The sequence below is a fragment of the Haemorhous mexicanus genome, chromosome 7, assembly GCF_027477595.1.
Source record: "Haemorhous mexicanus isolate bHaeMex1 chromosome 7, bHaeMex1.pri, whole genome shotgun sequence".
Classification (NCBI taxonomy): Eukaryota; Metazoa; Chordata; class Aves; order Passeriformes; family Fringillidae; genus Haemorhous; species Haemorhous mexicanus.
This window is the reverse complement of record NC_082347.1, coordinates 41,389,182-41,403,562: the sequence shown is the minus strand read 5'-3', so window position 1 is coordinate 41,403,562 and position 14,381 is coordinate 41,389,182. Positions and strand designations below refer to the sequence as shown.

General features: G+C 45.1%; 1 protein-coding gene across 1 annotated transcript in view; it reads right to left on the bottom strand.

The window, feature by feature from the left end:
* The window catches only part of MGMT (O-6-methylguanine-DNA methyltransferase), a 143,351-nt gene extending 130,273 nt beyond the window's left edge, over positions 1 to 13,078 (bottom strand). Inside the window, exons 1-2 of the mRNA XM_059852232.1 lie at positions 13,020 to 13,078; positions 4,693 to 4,736 (exon numbers count right to left, since the gene is read on the bottom strand). Coding sequence (XP_059708215.1) covers positions 4,693 to 4,716 — 24 coding nt within the window. The 5' untranslated portion in view covers positions 4,717 to 4,736; positions 13,020 to 13,078. The remainder of the gene's footprint in view (positions 1 to 4,692; positions 4,737 to 13,019) is intronic.
* Between the last annotated feature and the right edge of the window lie 1,303 nt (positions 13,079 to 14,381).

Below are 14,381 nucleotides of genomic sequence, written 5' to 3'. Positions count from 1 at the left end.
CCACTTCAGCTCCCCTGGAAGGGGCGGGTGGGGTGCAGCTCCTGCCTTCCAGACTCAACAAGTGCAGCTTTCAACTCCATCTGCTGCTCACGCCAAGCTTGGACTGGAGCTGGTGCTTGAACAGCAGAGCCCAGCGGGCTGTTCAAACAGGAATTCTGGTGTATTGTTTCCTCCTGAACCTCTCCAAAAACAAGTAAACACATCCTGCATCTTTCCCCAGCTATTACTTATACAGGAAATTTAAATGGGCTGCAGGCACAGCAGCCACGTGGCACTTAAAGCATAGATACCACAATAAACCACAAATACAGCAATCAGGAAATTGATACCATGTGATATCAATGGCACAAAGCAATGAATAATGATGATCTTGATGATCTCTCAGGTGTTTTCCTGCCCAAACAATTCTCAGCTTCTACTTGCACAGCACAGAAGAAGTGTGGTGTTAATTAATTTTAAAAATTCCTGATCATGGTGGGGACACAGAGTTACTCAGGGCGTCTCATCAAACTGGGGGCTGCCAAGAGATTTTATAATTAATTAGAGTTAAACTGAAATGGAGCACCAAGAGGAGGGAAAGCAGACAGGACAGTGCCAGATACTCCTGGAATAATCAGATTATGGCAACAAGTGTGTGCACCCAGTTAGTGGGTACCTGCAAATCCCACCAGGAACCAGCCCAAAAGGCACGAGTCCTGCTATAACTCCCATGGGGAGGGGAAGCACGTTGTCCCTCTCATCCTTCCAAGGACCTACCCAAGGGATTAAATCCTCCAGCCCCTCATTTTTGAAGCTGGAAATCCTACGGCAGAAGATTCAGTGAGAAGCACTACAAAGCAATGTTATATTTTGTTGAGTTGTTCAATATTTTAACATTGTCAGAGGGAATAAAACTCAGATTTTTTATACTTGTAATATAAATATTTAAATATAATTAAGACATTTGCTTCCAAACAATAAATAAATAAAGGTACTAAAGAATAAAAATGAAGAACTTTGTGTCTTAACAATTAGAGGGTCCCCCAAAAACTATTCAGTTATTACTGGGTTGAGTTTCAAGAAGTTCCTTTCAACTCAGGATATTCCATGACCCCATGAAATCTCATGCAAAGGAAAAGTCATGGTGCAGTAATCTTAATTTTCCAGAAGTGTTCATCACTTCAAGAATTAAACCCAAGGTATTGGCTACATATTGCATTATCTACATACAGGTACAATTCCCTTTGTGCTGTGCCCAGTGTGGCCCTGCAGGACAAAAAGGACTTGGAGGGGCTGGAGCATGTCCAGGGCAGGGAATGGAGCTGGGCAGGGGCTGGAGAATTCCTGAGGGAGCTGGGAAGGGGCTGGAGAATCCCTGAGGGAGCTGGGAAGGGGCTGGAGAATCCCTGAGGGAGCTGGGAAGGGGCTGGAGAATTCCTGAGGAGCTGGGCAGGGGCTGGAGAATCCCTGAGGAGCTGGGCAGGGGCTCAGCCTGGAGCAGAGGGGGCCCAGGGGGCCCTTGTGGCTCTGCACAGCTCCTGCCAGGAGGGGACAGCCGGGGGGTCGGGCTGTGCTCCAGGGAACAGGGACAGGAGCAGAGGGAACGGCCTCAGGCTGGGCCAGGGGAGCTCAGGGTGGGCACAGCAGGAATTCCCCCATGGAAAGGGGGCTCAGGCCCTGGCACTGCCCAGGGAGGGTTGCAGTGCCCATCCCTGCAGGTGTCCCCTGGAGGTGGCACTCAGAGCTGGGGACAGGGTGGGGATGGGCACAGCTGGGACTCCATGGGCTGGGAGGGCTTTTCCAGCCTCAGGGATTCTGGGATTTGAGGATCAAAAACCATTGAGGGGCTTGCTGTGAGAGTGTGCTCACACTTTTCTGTAAGAGGTTGTACTCTGAGGCACAGAGAAATCCAAAATTCACTGCCCAAACCAGCACCTGACACAGTGAGCCTGGAGTGCTCGGCTCTTACAGGCTCAGCCTGATGTAAATACATGGCAACTACTCCAATACAAGGAAAACAGATGAAATTTTAATCAAATGAGCCTTGTATCAGGTTCAGGGGAACTGAAAATGGGCTAAAAATGAAAAAAAAAAAACCAAAAACCCAGCAGAAGAATGACTTTAATATTGGGTAACATTTCAAGTTTTTATCACCTAAATCCACAAAATTCCTGATCTGCTCCTGCTTGTCTCCTCTGCAGAGCTGGAGTCAGGACCAGCTAAATAAAAGATAATGCAACTAGGCATAACACAATAAAAGATATTACCTTGCCAATGCATTATTGCTGCCAATTATAAGAATCACTTCAACTTAATTTCAAAGGCACAATCACCCTCAACTGTAACAGTCTCTTTTTTAAATTTCAAACAGTATTACATTAAGGCAATAACTCACCTTCCAGCTATAATATCAGTCTCCCTTATTGCAAAAATACATTTCATAAATACTTCTCATCGACAAGTCAAGCTAATTCAGGTTAATTTTATTGTATTTTGGTGCTATCTCACATTTGTGTGCAATTACCTTTATCATTTTATTGCCGTGCCAGAAAGTAATCAGAACAATTATTTGAAAAAGGAGGGGTATAAATTCTAAATCACACTTGCTGGCATTTTTGATAAAATAGCAGCTTTATCTCAGGAAGTGGCAGGGACATGGGATAAATCATGCATCAGTCAAGTGTAGCTGACCCCCAAGTGCATTGCACAATATCAGGAGTGCTTCAAAAGAAACTTTCCTATATAATCCATCATTCTTTATAATACCAAAATAGCTCTACCTGAAGAGTAGGAGCTGGAGAATAATAACAAAATAAATCTAAGCAATATGAACAAAAGCATTAATAGTGCTCCTTAAGCTGAAGGAGAGTCAGGAATCTGAGTTGTGTGTGAGGAAAGAATTTTGCTGAAATTTCTGAAGTGAGCAGAGCAGCAAAATGTGTATTAAGGGATTCACTAAAAACACAAAATTCAGGGAAATAAATACAGACAGAAAAGGTGTTGCAAAGATCTGTATAAAAATACAAGAGCATAGTCTTGGCACACACACATCTGGATTTTCCTATAGCTGTCCAGCCCTGCTCGAGTCAGGACAAGGGTTTCATTATTAACAGAGCAAAGCATCAGGGTTAGTACAAGAATCCATTTACTAACTTCAAATTTAACTGCAAGAAACCCAGCGAGGAGCAGAATGACATTCAGAGTTTTCTAATGAAATACAAAAACTGCCACATTGTCAGCAGAACCACAGGCCCCCACCCCAATTCCTAAAAACGGAGATATCCTGAGGCTGGGTCACCCAGAGCCCAGCCCAACCCAAACCCAAAACCCATCTCTGGTCACTGACACAGCATCAGGGATGGAGTGGGAGGCACAGGCAGTGATTATGGAAAATTCCCACGTCTGCCTGCTTTCCCAAAGCATTTTTCAGCAGCCTCCTTAAAAACTGTTCAGCACATGGCACGGGTGATAATTGATTCCTGCAAATCCATGGCCAGGCACACGCTGGGTGTCACCCCAACGTGGGGCTGTGCAAACTGATCACACACTGGAAACAGCCCGAAATCACCAATTACATCAGGACATCAATATTTAATATGCATCCAGAGCACAGGGAAGTGTCTGCACAGTCCCCACAGCAGAGCTGGAGTGTTTTACCTCAAACCTTCTGTCTTCCCACATATCAAAAGGGGAAAACTCCCCAAACAGCTCCAGCTGCACCTTTCAACTCCACGTGAGAGAGGGGGAAATGAAAAGGTTAGATAATAAATTATTAGTTTCGTGTCACTTGCCAGCTATATCACACCTAGCCTGCAATGAGAGGGAGCCAGGGATTCTCCCTCCCTCTGCTAAAAGGTGTTTGCAACTGGAAGATGCATAAATGTGACTAAAGAGATGATGGTTCAAAAGAAAAAAGGGAAGCAATAATTTATTTACCTGGATTTCTTCCTCAACCATTCTGTTTTAAAAAACAAAACCGATTTGCTTTTGTAGAAAAGAGGTAAACAACACAAACCAGCAAAATGCTCCTTCCTAAGCCACATGACATTATGTAAAGCAGATTAAAACCACAAGAGATGCCACTATTCAGACATTTAGAGCAGTGACAGAAGTTGCCAACAGGAATAGTTAGAAATGCAGGTGTGATTGTACCAGAAGTGTTTTCCTAGAGGAACATCACTAATGTTACAAAAATAGGTATTCCACATACAAAAAAAAAAAGACTTTGTGTCTTCAAAGTTCATTTCAACTATTTCAGGGCGACAGCTATAGACTCACAATGTGCTGATGCCCTTCTTTCAGCAGAGTAAATTGTCTGAATATTTGGATAAACATCCATGTTTCTTCTTTTGCTACAATGTCACTGACCTACACTTACATCACTGAAGCATCAAGCCTCAAAATTAAGCCTGTTTTTCAGGGAGGTGTTTATTATTAGGGAATGGAAACAGCAACAAAACAGAGAGAGCAGCTCTGTCCTGTTATTTATGCTCTGTGGCAGATGGATACGTGCTGGGGAAAGGTCCACTGATGCCTGTTACCAACCATGACAGAGCTACAGAGATTTACAATGCAGCATCAATCTTGTCAACTGGATTCCTAATCCTGACTGCTGGGCACTGGGGAAAAAACAAACTATGTTACGTGAACCCTTTGGTAATGCTGGACTTCCAGTGGACACCTCCCTGCAAAGGCACTGCCCTGGACACTTACTTTGGGAACCAGCCTCGATGCCATCCTGGAGGAAAAGGCTCCACCTGCAAGGAAAAAAAAAAAAAAAATTCCCAGTTAGATTATTAAATCTGAATTCCACAGGGAGAACTGAATATCCAGAATATCCACCTCTGCATCAGGTTTTAAACGAGCTCCAAGTTTCAGTACACAGAATTTCCAAAGGGAGTTTGGTTTTTTTTTTTCCACAAACAACATGGAATTTTAATGTTAAGTCACCCACTCGTCATGAGTCAAACAAAAAAATCAACAGATGGCACATTGAAGAGCTCTTCCACAACAAGCACTGCACAACTCTGATATCTGGAATAAGAATGCCTCAAAAGATAAAAGTATTAATGGAATAATTTTTTACAGGCTGTCATGTACTTCTAAGTGACTGAGTAAAATGAAGAGCCTGTTGTGATTTAGGAAATGCCGCATTTTAAGGCATGAAAGTGATTTTAAAGCAAGTGATTGTGATATATTCTGGGTTTAAAAGCACAGATTTCATGCCACTGAGTACCTAAAACATTTTAACTTCAATTATTATAATTCTAGCCTTTAACATTATTTATATAATTAAAAACAACAACTGGTTCCTTTTTGCTCTCCCCTTGGAAATAAAGGATATTTCCTATTTCTTTGGCATTTAGCTCCCCCCCTCTATGTTTTTTTTTTAGTGCCACTCAGCTAATATCACTCTGTCTTTGAAAGATGTGGTACAAACACTGTATTCTTTAAAACCAAGGAGATTATGTGCCAAAGCTCAGCTTCACAATCCTGACTCACAGCCAGCCTTGATGGGAACTGCTCCACTGAAACCAGGGAATCACCACTCCATGGCCAGGGATAACTGTATCACCTTCAGGAATGGTAAATCTCTTAAAAATGAAATTATATGAACATCCCAGGCTTCCCAAGACCTCTCCTTGAAGTCCAAGGCACTGACAGAACACATGGCCACTTCCCAGCCACTTAAAACCAAACAGCAGCATTTAATCTTAATATTGCATCCTACCTAAATGTTTAAAATTAAGATGAATAATTAGTACTTTAAAGATAGTAACAAGGCAGGCATTGCAAAGAGAACTCACTGCATTTTTAAATGCAGGTCAGGCAGATGAGCAATCTAATAGAACTACTTAAAATATCTGTAATAGAGCTAAAAATAAAATAGCAATTTATTTCTATTATCAGTTCAGAGCTGGGTATTTCAAAGCACCCACCAACACTCAGGTTTTTTAGATCTTCCTGAAGGGTAAAGCTGAAATCTTTGCCTCAACAATCAGATTTATCCAGAAGCTCATTTGAAACCCTAGGTGAGCTCCACCTGCTCACCCAACAAGGCTTTCCTTAAGAGACCAGAACTTGGGGCAAACCAGTCATGTCCAAACCACTGTGGGTAGAAGATTTCTGACAGCCAGACAGTGAGAAACCATACAAAAAAAACCCCTTGGAAAGTCCAAACCATCCCTCCAAAATGCACCTCAGCCTTGCAAAGACTGTCTGGCTGGAGGAGGTCAGTGCTTCACGTGGAGCTGAAGGGTTCTCCTGAGGGTGACCTTGAAGGCAAGCAGCCAAAACCTCTTTGGAGCAATACACACTGACCAATTTAGTCATAGCACTAAAAGCCAAAACCTCTTTGGAGCAACACACACTGACCAATTCAGTGATAGCACTAAAAATCAAAACCTCTTTGGAGCAACACACACTGACCAATTCAGTGATACCACTAAAAATCAAAACCTCTTTGGACCAACACACACTGACCAATTCAGTGATAGCACTAAAAATCAAAACCTCTTTGGAGCAACACACACTGACCAATTCAGTGATAGCACTAAAAATCAAAACCTCTTTGGACCAACACACACTGACCAATTCAGTGATAGCACTAAAAATCAAAACCTCTTTGGACCAACACACACTGACCAATTCAGTGATAGCACTTCCATGGTGTGGAAACGGAGACACCAGAACCAAACCTTGAAATACTGAAACCTTCATGCCAGCAATGGCTTCACCAAGTGGAAAATTCCCTCCTGCATTTGCAGAGTGGATAAACCAAAGGGATTAATGAGCAGAATGGCAAAAATAAATCGCTGACAATCCTCACTGGCTCAGAGCTGCCAAGGACCAGTGAAACCCATCTCCACCTCTCCTGCCCCAGCCTCCCTTGGCCATTGCAGCAAGATGTTCCCAAGCTCCCCACAAGCTCTGCTGCCACCCAGGAGCTGTGCTGAGGGGGCAGGGTGCTCCCAGGACACCTGAAGATACACAAACACCTGCAGGTGCTCAACGGTGCAGGAAGCAAACATATCACTGTGAGCATCCCAAACCTCTGGATATGTCAACAGGCCAAAAAGGGGAAGAAAAGTCAGAGGAGACATCAAAAACAGCTCCTTGAAGGGCAAGACATTCTTCAGCCATGTTTTGCTGATGATCTAGAACAGAAGTCCTTGGGCTTTGAGATACTTCCCTGCTCTTTTTCCCCCAGGACTGCAGCCTGATGAGTACATGTGATGGCAGTAAGAACCTGGATTAATAAAAAGTATTTTTTCTCAGTTCATCAACTTTTAAACACTAAAGGAAGATTCTCCTTGAAGGATAAGTCCTCAGGACCCTCAACAGAACACTCTGGTTCAGCACTAAAATTAAAAACCAGCCATTACACCAAGTGACTACACGAACAAAATTCCGTATGAAAACATTTAAAGTACATTAGATTTTTGGTCAAGATGAAAGCCTGAGAAAGAAAAAAAAAAATCCAGCAATCTATTCTAATTGGGTTCCCATGGTAACTGTACAATTGGGTTTTTCAGTATAACATCCCAAAGGCCCAATGCACACTTGTAAAATATACTTCAAACAGCCGGAATTGTTTTTACATTACAGCACTCCCAGGAAGATCAATTACTATACATCCCCACCCTAACTATTAGTGGCAGGAGATGTTAACACTATTGGCCATATTAACATAAGTCATGTAAAAAACCCCACATATCACCATCATTATATAAAACTAATTACACACTTCAGATTCATCAAACACGTTCCGAGTAATAAACCAATACCAGTCTTGTCACCAGATCATGTTTACTGAAAGCAAGAAATCAACCCCAAATATATGCCAAAGCATTTTTGCTTCTCATATTGATCCCAAGGATAAACAGAATCAATCATTAATAATTACATTATAAGATGACCCAGAGGGTTAATCATATTCTTAGAAAGTCTCGCTGAGGAATCAAATCTAATGGCACAAAAAGGCAACTGAAATGCATTTAAATCCAGGGCCAGCTGCATTAACAATAATAGAAAATAAAGTACATTAAACTCATGCAATCAGTGAAAATAGTATTATTGGTATGTATTAAAAAATAATAAAACAAGCATTTTTTACTTCCCTGGCAGGATGGGCAGCCCTGGCACAGGGTGCCCAGAGCAGCTGTGGGTGCCCCTGGACCCCTGGCAGTGCCCAAGGCCAGGCTGGACACTGGGGCTGGGAGCACCTGGGACAGTGGAACTATCTGTTCCTGGGTGTAGGAACAGGTGTTCCTTAAGGTCCCTTCCAACTCAAAAAATTCTGGGATTTAATGATTTATTTAAAAAGTTTGTTTCAGCTGAAGCCCTTTGCCTTGATGGACCCCAATTTCACCTTCCTAAAGCACAACCCTGGCCACAGAGCAGATTTCATTCCATCCCACTGCCTAAACCTCCAAATTAAAAGGGAATGATGATCCAGGCACTCTAAGCTGGATTCAAAACCAATTAATTCCTTTATATTAAAAAAAAAACAAAAAACACCAAAGAAAACCAAACAAAAAAGGACAAACCAACAACTGTGGCCAGCTTGAATAAACCCCATCAACCTTAAATCTTTGTATTTCATGGAGTCAGCCAAGAACCAGAGGTATTTCTGGTGTCAACAGGAGACTGTGCAAGGGATTTCCCTTTTCCCACACCTTTCCCACTACACCTCTGCCCCTCCTTAAATCCAGCAGGGCCCAGTGCAGGGAATGTGAGGTTGTGGGAATTGTTTCTGCAGGACACGGGTGGCAGCAGAAATGTCCTGTCCCCACCACCAGCCCAGGCTGCCAAAGCAGGCTGATGTACTGCCACATGCTGAACACTCATCTGCTGTGGTTTTATGATGTGAAACAGAAAAATTAATCTTTTAACAGGGCCTTAAGTATACTTTAGGTGTTTATTAAAAAGTGTAACTAATTAACAGACCTTCTGCACACTTGAATGTACAAACAAGCCAAGATAAGAGCATTGTTTGCCTTGTGCTGACTGATCTAAAGCACTCAGATAATTTCAGTATTCCTGATGATGATTATGCAGCAGCAGCACTGACAAGACAGCACTAATTCTTGCTATCTGCTAATGCAGGGTTACCTGGAGGGACCTAAATCTGCACGTGGAGCACAGAGATGGCAGCGTTCACACAACAAAACAGCTCTGACTCCAGGGGCTGTGCTAATGTATATATCAAAATACTGATTGCACTGATCTGCACTAAAAGGTGGCATTTGTATAAAAGTTAAAAGCTAAAATGCATCCATCAGGTCAAAACTCAAATTATTATTTATTCCCCACTGCCAACTGCTCAAGACTCCAGGCCTCTGGTCAATGCTGCTATTTTAATATTTAACTCCTATTTCACTCAAAAAGCAGAGAAGTCAGAACCTTTGTTTTAATGAACTCCCCTCTTCTTTGCAATTAAAGGTGATTTGCTCAGGTATGTTTAATAACCTTCAGACTCTCTGCTGCATCAGGGAGAATTTCAGCTGCATGTCCAAGTTTTACAAGTGACATGAAAAGATACCTGAAATTATCTGTATCATTTAATTTGGCCCAGAATAACTTGATAATCCTGACAGCCACCAGGACATGGTGACTTAGGTGTGCAGATATAAAATAGTAAATAAGGTAACACCTCGAAAAAGGATTAGCAAAAAGCATCACAATAGCAACATATACCAAGCAACTTTTACAATTACTCAACTTCATTAAAATCCAAACCCAGACAAGCTTTATTGGCATTCAATACATTTTAAGCAGTTGCTTGGACCATAAGCAGCTCAGTTTTAAAACTGCATTTTGCATTTATGAAGAATACTTCAGCACAGGTTTGGTTTTATAGTCTGGTTGTTCCTCCAGCTGTGTGTTGAACGTGCTGGCCCGAGCACACCTGTGCTGGGTGCTATGTCAGAAATACTAAATTTAACAGGGTTTTTTTCTTCCATGAGGAGGATTTTACCCATTATACCTTCAGATAAATCAGCACAATTACTGGTTAGTAACATTTCCAGCTATCAGCAGAGGGAGGGAACTCAGCTCTGGAATTCTGCTGTAAGGACACCGAGCCTTTCACTTTTTAATTACAGCATTAATGAAGTTAAAGCTCCCAAACCCACCCCAAACACGTTCTGCAACCTGTCACTACCTAAAAGATTCCAAACCTCCCCAAATTAAAACTTCACCCTCCATTTTCCCATCAGTTACATTCTCCTCACCAGTCCAGATATCTTATGAACACTGGGTAAACGAGAGAATTGCACAATCCGTCAATAAAATAAACGTATTTTCAACTCCTGTCCAGATGACTCAAGTTGTCAGTAAAAACTGCCACCAGCGCTGCGCTTGCAGAAAAATGTCCATAAATGCATTATTGCGACTGGCAGATCGATGTCCATAATAAAAACAAATAGAGTTAACAAGTGCTGGCTCCTCCGAGTTATGCCACGGCTGGGATGTGCATCCAGCCTCCCTGACAACTGCTGGGAATGGGCACTGCCAGCTCCACGGGCAGGGAGCAGCGTGCTGCAGGAACCCTGCAGTGTCAGAGGGAACATTAATGCCTGCAGGATGGATTTAGGAGCTCCGTGTGCTCAGAATTTGACATGGGAACGGAGCTCCTGCTCAAAAGGCTGAAGCCCTGCTCCATCATCATACTGGGAAGGAATTGTTCCCTGGCACAGGGTGCCCACAGCAGCTGGGGCTGCCCCTGGAGCCCTGAAGCATCCCAGGCCAGGTTGGACATTGAGGCTGGGAGCACCTGGGACAGAGGAAGGTGTCCCTGCCATGGCAGGGGTGGGATGGATAGGATTTAAGGTCCCTTCCCACCCAAACCAGGCTGGGATTCTGAGATGGGATTTAAGGTCCCTAGGTGGCACTGGATGGGCTTTAAGGTCACTTCCCACTCAAACCATTCTCTGATATTTTTCTGTGAACTCTGAAATAACAACTCACCAGCAGAAAGGCTTTTTCTTTCAGATATTAAGTGTACTTTAGGTCAGCAATGTCCCAGGCAGAACAGCTGACTGGGCTGGAGGCTGCTGTTTAATTCTGACACCCCAACACACCTGGACCTCCAATTTGTTCCATTGAAGTTCTTCCAGCACCAACACCCCAACAACCACCCTGCAGCCCCACAGGTGAGGATGCCACCAGAGGAGGGGGACAAGGAAATTACACACTGCCAGAGCAGCCAGCACCCTGAGGGTTAATTCATAAGCATCAGCTGCTCTCAGTCCTCCAAACCCCTTATTGTTTAGGGAAAAAACCCCACTACAAAAACAGCCATCCATGTCTTTGGCATGCCCTCCTTTGGATTTTTGGCACTACTGCTGCTTCTGGGTGTTTGCCCTGTCACCAGTGAGTTTAACTAGAGCTGCTCAGGTGCAGCCTTTCCACCTCACCCACACTTCCCATAACAAACATCCTGCTTTTCCTGCACAAGTCCTTAACTCAGCCGAGCAGGGCAGCCCCAGGAATCCTCCCAAGGGGCAGCAGCTTCTCCTTCAGGCCCTGATCCCCTCAGTGATACCATGAGCTGATCCTCTGCATAGGTGAAGCATTAAACAGTGGTGACAAGTTAATTACAGAGTTACCAAGAGGTAAAGCAGCCACGCTAACACAAGTTAGTCTCTAACTACAACAGTTTCCTACAGAGCTTCTGCTCTCATGCTGGAATAATTGGTGTAATGAACTTGTCACGGGCCAGAACGCAGACAGGAATTGCTAAAACCACCTCACAAGCTCACACATCCACATCTTTTTCCTGTTGAAACCTGAAGATTTTGGTAGAACTGTCCGTATTTGGAACATTTCTGTTTGAAAACGAAGCAAACAAAACTTTTACTATGAAAAGATATTGTCACAGATGGACAACATTCACAAGAAAATTATGTTTTTAGACATTGAAGGGGTGAGTTTTGCCCCAGAAAGAATAAGCCCACATCCCCAACTTTAGTTGCCAGTGCATAAGGGAGACAGGCAGTGCTTGGAGGCCAAAACCTGCAACAAGTTTACAAGGGAACTCTGCCATCCCAAAAAACCCCTCCAGATGATGACCCTTGTGCAGGGTGAGCACCAACCTGGACACAAAAGGGAGCTGAGAAATGACTGTGACAGCACCTGTGTAATACCCCACTACATAAAACAGATTTTTCAAAGTGGAACACTGCAGACTGCACCTCACCATTCAATAAGAGCTCCACTCCACAAAAATAAGATACACATCACCACAAATACGGTTTATTTGGGAGGGGCAAATAAATCGAATAGTTCTTTACATGTACCGTGCTTTAAAAGCTGCATGCAGTTACATTATTGCAATTACTTTAAGACACCTGCAGAGCTTGGCTTTTACATCAGTGCTGAAAGGATATTTTTAGATTAACCTTAATTTGCCATGTATTAGAGTGGGTCAGGCTGGGAGGGACCACAGCGGCTCACACGGTCCCACCAGCGCATCCCCGAGCACATGGCACAGCACGGCGCTCAGATACTTCTGGAATATTCCCACCGAGGGAAACTAAAACCACCCTGGGCAGCCTTTTGGGCCATTCTTTAGGCGCAGTTTACCCTCTCGGAGCCCATCCAGCAGCACTGCCAGCCGCCCACCACATCCCCACCGCGCCCGGGGCACAGGACGCGCGCGCCCGGGGATGCTGCGGGGAGGGAACCGGCCCTTCCCGGAGCGATTATTTTGGAGATTCACAGAAACCCGCTGTGAGCCCAGGCTGCTGCCATGCATCCCCCCCTCCCCAGCAGTGTTCCAAGGACAACCAGCCCGTTTTCGGAGGCCGGGCTCCGCCGCAGCCCCAGCCCCGGCGGGTTTGCGCTGCCCCGGCTCTGCGGGCTCCGGGGGCCGAGCATCCCCCGCTCACCCACCCACCCGCCTGCCCACCCTCCGGGCCGCCCCCTGCCTCTCCCTGTCAGTCCTGGAGCTCTGGGCCTGTCCCTGGAGCTCTGGGGCTGTCCCTGGAGCTCTGGGGCTGTCCCTGATGTCCCCGGCAGCCGCGCTCCCCGCGCACCTGCCCGGCCCGGGGATGGCCGCGGCCGCTCCGCACAGGCCGCGCTGCCGGGGCGGGGCCGGGGCCGCCCGGAAGCCGCAGCCGGGCGGGGGAAGGGGAAGAGGCAGAGCCGGGCAGTTCCAGGTGGCTCCGGGAGGGAGCCCGGGGGAGTCTGGGCCCTGCTCCCCGCTGGTGTGGCCGCGGCCGAGCGGGAGCGTCGCCGCCGGTGCGGCCCGGTTGGGGCTGCGGGCCGGGCCGCACGCGTGGGAAAAACGCGGAGTTCTGTAAAAATGCACCCCAAACCAGCGATTTGTGCACACTGATACGGCTGGGGGGCTCCTCTGGGGAGGAGAAGGCTCCAGGGAGGGCTCAGAGCCCCTTGCAGGGCTTAGAGGGCTCCAGGAGAGCTGGGCTTGGGATAAGGCATGGACGGACAGGACACAGGGAATGGCTTTAAACTGAAAGTGGGTGGATTTAGATGGGAAGTTGGGGAAGAAATTATTCCCTGTGAAGATGCTGAGGCCCTGGCACAGGGTGCCCAGAGCAGCTGGGGCTGCCCCTGAAACCCTGGCAGTGCCCAAGGCCAGGCTGGACACTGGGGCTGGGAGCACCTGGGACAGGGGAAGGTGTCCCTGCCATGGCAGGGGTGACACTGGCTGGGATTTAGGGTCCTTTCCAACCCAAACCTGGCTGGAATTCTGGGATTTGCAAAGTTATAGATGAGGTGGGGACAGAGAATTACCAGCCGAGTGTAGGTGAAGCATTTGGTAAATACAATTCCTAAAAGGAGACGTGGAGAAGATGAAAAGGAGTGGGATGCCAGAGGAAAGTGAACTTGCAGTGAGGTTTATTTGAGGAAATAAAACTCAAAAGAACAGGATACAAAATGCCAGTGGAGTTTGCAGCAAGAAACCACTAATTTCCAAGTTGCAGAATCAGAGTCTCAATCTGAGTGACATGAGCAAAAATTTTGTTAGTTTCTTTATATGATTCAGAAACTGTCACAAAATGAAGGAATCCACTTGGGAAGCATCAGAACAATGTTTTAAAACTCATTGCAGAATTCAGGAAATCCTTTTTTTCATAGGGAAAATTTGTAAATAATACAGAACTAGCAACATTGAGGTAGTGCCTGTGTGTTAAATCTGATTCTAAAAGAAATAGAAAATAAATGTAAAATACGGTCCAAAGTGCAAAAGTTTCCCCAATACAATTGGAAATAGTTGTACTGGAGCAACTGACATTTACTGATGAGAAAATGAAGCTTTTCCCCAGTTCTAATGAAGCTTGGATTAATGGTCAATTAAAAGGTGCTGCCACTGTATGTCCATACAAAGGCAGTGGCTTATGGGAGGTTGATCATCTCTCTCTAAATAAAAAAAA